The sequence below is a fragment of the Etheostoma spectabile genome, chromosome 3, assembly GCF_008692095.1.
Source record: "Etheostoma spectabile isolate EspeVRDwgs_2016 chromosome 3, UIUC_Espe_1.0, whole genome shotgun sequence".
In the NCBI taxonomy this organism is placed as follows: domain Eukaryota; kingdom Metazoa; phylum Chordata; class Actinopteri; order Perciformes; family Percidae; genus Etheostoma; species Etheostoma spectabile.
This window is the reverse complement of record NC_045735.1, coordinates 4,603,285-4,608,801: the sequence shown is the minus strand read 5'-3', so window position 1 is coordinate 4,608,801 and position 5,517 is coordinate 4,603,285. Positions and strand designations below refer to the sequence as shown.

The following is a 5,517-nucleotide window of genomic DNA, read 5'->3' as shown; positions in this document are numbered from 1 at the left end:
GACTGTTTATCATCTTTGTGATAGTGTTACAATGTGGCTGGCAAAGGTTGGAGTACAGATTGCAGCTTCTACTTCTTACTTGTAATTGGATGTCCCCTTCAAAGTCAGCTGTGCTTAACGAGAAAGTGGCAACACCATCTCTCTTGGTTGTGAGATTCTGTAACAAACGCGATGACCACCTTTCTCCCTCAAACAGGAACACCGGCATGTCAGGAATGGGTCTATTACTGTAATCAACGGCTTTAACCTGTTGGAAGCACAATGTTGTATCACCGAGAATGCACATTACATTTGCTGCCGTTACACTGGTATGAGAATCACATGAAGAAGTGAAGACCAATGCACTTACTTTCCTTCCAAATGGATCCTTTGTCATAAATCTTGAGGGTCAGTGAAAGTGGCTTTCCAACACGTATGAAATCCACTGTCGTCTTCTCTTGTGAGGTGTAATACCGTCAAGACGCTTCATGTTACAACGAGTGTTTTCATATTGTTTCAATTTTACATGGCAATCATTTTGGCAGTATAGGCCTACTAATTCTTTTTAAACTAGAAATACAATAAAATTGTATGACTTGCCTGTTACCTCTATTCCATGTTTGCAGTGAGTTGCAGTACATCTCGTAGCGCCTTTTGCGCAATTTGTGAAAGTTGACATGTGAAGCTAAAAGTGGCACAGCCTCTCCTGTCAGTCTAGAAAGCACAATAAAATAAGAGAAAAGAAAAAATGAAGGACATTATAACTTCCACACGCTCGTGCCTATTACTTTTAACTAATCAACTACTATCTCTCTTCATTGTATAAAAAATTAACGTTTTACGCTCCTCAGTTTGTAAAATAAAACTGACAAGACAGATGGACAATATGTGTTTTAAATGTGCACAGGGTTACATTTGTAGGGAGGATATGTAAGGCGATGCACCTTACTTCATAGACCCCATAGCTAATGACCTGCTTTGTCTCCGTGAATCAAGGCATCTGCCTTTCAGGGTTGTATATAAAGGGTATACTATAAGAGGCACTAAACGGTCGGCAAACCTGAAGTCAACACTGCGGCACAGATGGCGTATGATACTAAATAGATAAAGAAAAAAAACATTGAAAGTAAACCATTCCAAATATGTACTTATTGTAGATTATTAAGAGTAACGTGCAAAATATCTTTTACTTAGTGGCACTACTTAGCCTTGATTTCTTCTGACTAATGCTTACTTCATCGCCCATGTATTGGTACGTCAATTAGGCAAACTGGGGACAATATAATATTCGAACTTTGCTTCATTACACATGTTGAAATGGATAAAAAAAAAAAAAAAATTACCATATTTTTCCTTGAAGCTGTGTGTATTTTATCCAACCAATCGATACAGTAACTTGGTAGGCCTTCACGGGCCTCAGAGTTCAAGGGGTAAGAAGCTGCACTATCTAATATTGGATGTTTTCATTCAGCCACTGTCAATCCTTTTGCTGGTCGAATCTGTAAGTGAAGTAAAGAAGAAAGTGATAATAGGAAAACGTGTTAATACAGGAAGAGCAAAGTTCTTTATCCTCGCTACAAGATGGCAGATAAAACGGGCATGGTTTGTTTGTAAAAAGTGGACTTCTGACTCTCCAATGGGAAAAAACAGCATGAAAACTTGAAAGCATCTGAAATTAACTCTCAATTAGATCCGGTGAAAGTACTGCCAGGCTAATATCAGTACCCAGTTACAGATATTGAGCTGTATAATGGGCAAATGTACATACATTGCCGCAAAAAATTATATACCATATTGTCTTCTAGCCTTTTTAATCAAGTTTTCTGTAGTTGACAAAATTCATCATTATTTTTGGTCCAATATTGCTATTATTAGATGTCTGGATGAGTTAGCAGTGAAAAAAGACAAAATTATAAAAATAAAACTACATTTAATTTAAAACTGAACTCATCCATCTACTGAGGCAAAAACATCAAAGGTGTTAATATCAACAGAAACTGCTCGTGAATATAGCTTGATCATCATTGTTTTGAAGGAATTGGATGTAGTATTGTATTGAATCAAACTTTAAAAAAGAACTTTCAGTTCACTAGACCAATGGTGGTTTTAAAGTGTTTGTACTAGTCTTACCTCAATGTCGATTATATTGTACGTAAAGAAAGAAGAAAGAGTTGCTTAAAGCACAAGCTGCTTTGCACTGCGCCATCACACAGTGATTAAAGATGATAAACTCAGACTCGCGCTGATAATTATGATTTTACAAAAACAAATGTGTGGACACACAAACATAAAAAAAAACCATTTCAAAGGTTGTCTCAAGAGTATCTGTGGAGAAAAAAATTATATTATATATCTTCCAATTACATGGGATAATGTGACAAAGTGTTTCAAAAGAGAAACATGTGTTGAAAATGGATTTATCATGGGTCAGAAACCTGTAAGAAGCTGGTAGGTTACCTAAAGAGGCTTGGTTCATCTATGACCCAGAGCTTTCTTCGGAGCTCATATTCTGTCAATCCAAAGTTAATATCAAACCATTTCACTAATTATTTATAAATGAGACCTAAAAAAAAAGACTGTCAAAACACTCCACCAGCTGATTGACAGGTCTAAATGGGTGTCCAAGCGCGATCTGAATTGCACTGAGAGACATCAGAGAGATTACCTGAAGCTTTACATCTTATATACAGTAGTGTTAAACATACTAAAAGAGTCAGGATTGGTTCTTCTGTTACCTGAGAAAGTACAATCAAATTTGAAGAACAAAAAAGGTGAGAAAAATCAATAGTTTGTATTGGCATTCCGTCGTTTTTTGGGGTTTTTTTTTGGTTTTTTCCGTGCTGACTGAATGATACAATAAATACTAATATAATCAGTGGAAAAATGTCCCAAATCCCAAGAAGGAACCATCACTTCAGATAGTGTGCATATTTGTATTAACATAGGCATTGGCATCAGACTTGGATTTCAACAAAGTGGTGGATAGTACTCACAAAAACGACTGATAAGGAATAAACACTAATTTTGAGATAAGACAAACTCACACAGTTGCTCTCTTTAATAAATACTTTAAATGTGTGAATACCGTTTCTATCATTTTGTGCTTCATTTTAAATCTGGGAATATCAAAATAGAACATATGAATATTATGGCAATACATGGTCACGCAGTGTTGCCATCACTGGGAATTGTTAAGAAAACTTTTCTATATATATACCAGGTTGTGTACTACGTCATAGTATTTTATTTGAACAATAACACATCGTGGCATAAACTGAAAACGTAACAAACGAAGCAAGTTGGGCATGGAAAGAAAAAATCCAAAAACGCAGGGCTTATGGATTTGGAATCTCCCTCTATTAGTATTATAGGTAAGTACAAAGCAAGAAGTCTATCTGGCGAACAAAGCAAAACATAGATTAAAAAAGCAAATATAAGGTAACAAACATAAACAAGTAAAAACCCTCAGCTCAAATTACCGTTTGTCCTGGAGGTAGATGGTTTATCTGTTTGGGAATGTCATTGGTTTATAGACCTTGATTCTAACTTTCTGACGTCTTAAGAAGAGAATGCGTTGCCTGTACCACCACCTCCAAAGTTCTTCCACACCAATCATTCCTGCCCTAAAGGGAACCTTGACAGAACTATATTTATAGGACACCAAGAGAGTCATACATCCAATGTAAACATGATTTGAGTTATGAAATTTCACTTGATCTGTTCTAGCTTCAATTGTTAAAATCCTAAAATCCCAAACAACCCATTTATTACAACAGCAGCGTCCCTGTACCCCTTATTATTCATATTGTGTGCTTTTCTGTTCCAACTCTATGTGTGGTTATGTATTTTTATGAAATCCCATCAATGTTTCCACGCAATTTCTTCAAAACATTGTGGAAATTGTAACATGAATACAAATCAGGAAAAAAACCCCTACTGACCTTAAGTTAATGAGGTAGAAATTTCTTATGTACATCTCCTTCATAAGGGTTGTATTCCTCTCTTGGGACATCAGAGTGCCTTTGCATTTCAGCGTCTCTATGGCTGCAGGAGACTCGCACAGAATTTGGTATGCAGCTCCAGATTCAGAACTGAGAATGGGCTACCATGTATGCCTCCAGACACAGGACACACATACAGTAGACATCTCACGGATCTGATGGAGACAACCCCAACCCAGACGATATGCAGTATAAAAGCCTTACCATGATCAATTCATTTAACCACAGGTAGTACATTTTTTCAGGTGTAGAGACTTACGGTCCTGACAACGCTTGCCACGCACATCCAGTCAAGAAGGACACACAGTCTCCTGGCCACATCTGAATCCGGGAGACATGAATGGAATGAGAGGATCTGAGTTCCGCAGCTGTTTAATAGTCTCTGATAGAGATCCCACCCCCACAAACACACCGCCCCAATCCCTCTATTTGTTTTGAAGGTAACCCATTAATCATTTATAGACTTTTGTTATGGTGTGGTATGCTAACTACAAGTTTACAACCTATTAGCAATGTTGAATCCAGATGTTTTTAAATTCATAAATAGATAGCATAATATGAAAAGATTTTTAATTTTTCTTTTTTTATGAAGAGTTGTTATGATCAGTCTGGTGTACTTGATATAATTTTAGAATATGCAAATAAAAAAGAAAAAAAGGTGCTTGTGTGGTTTCACCTGCAAAAACACCAGCCTGACCAGATATTCCCCACACAAAGTAAGACTTTTTAAGACCTGTAAGACCATTATGAAATATTTGGAATAGTGACACAAAACACACCACAGAATGGACGATCTTCCAAATTAAGACTGTTTAAATATTTAAGACCTAGAAAACCATTATTAAGCAAATTAAGACTTTTTAAGACCTAAAATTTTGCTTCTTTGAGCGGACGACTGCAGCAATTAAAGGAAGAGATATGACGTAGCAAGCTGGGCTCCTGGCTAGGTAAACGGTAGTTACACGTGGCAAGCGTCACTGCCACGCTTACCATTCATAGTCGATGTGAGCAGCAAAGCATTCTGGTAGTGTCGCAGTGGCTTTCAGAAGCAGGGCATCAAGGCTGACGCTCCTCATTTGCATAGTTGCGGTCCAGGTACTTATGCAAATCTGGGGCGGCAAATCAACGCTCTCAAATAACGTGAAAATCTTTAAAACGGGCCCATTGTTGATCTAAAAATATGATAGATTCGCACTGCTAGTCTATTATTTCATAAACTATCATAAAAAACTATTTTGTAAAAATCAGCCTGTTGGTCTGTTTTTGATATTTAGAGCAGACAACCCCCATGAAGCGTTAGTCAATCAGGTGCAACATCCGTTTTTCTGAGTGTGTGAGTAATCTTTGCTTGTCAGGGTTGGTAAGTAAATTGATAGTGTGCTAGTGGCAAGCGCAACAAGCTGCCAATGCTGGGAAGCAGGGCGATCCCTGCTGTCCCAAAAAAACTCCACATTGGGACTCTGCATAGAAGTGCCCCAACAGGCACCAGCTGTACCAGCGTCTCGCGCTAAGGCAACTCTTGTCACCAAGCTAGACA

The 5,517-nt window shown here is 37.6% G+C and overlaps 1 protein-coding gene across 1 annotated transcript in view; it reads right to left on the bottom strand.

Annotated features, from left to right (window-relative positions):
• The window catches only part of LOC116680833 (alpha-2-macroglobulin-like), a 45,934-nt gene that overhangs the window by 16,487 nt on the left and 23,930 nt on the right, over positions 1-5,517 (bottom strand). Inside the window, 2 exon segments of the mRNA XM_032509538.1 lie at positions 80-240; positions 338-447. Coding sequence (XP_032365429.1) covers positions 80-240; positions 338-447 — 271 coding nt within the window.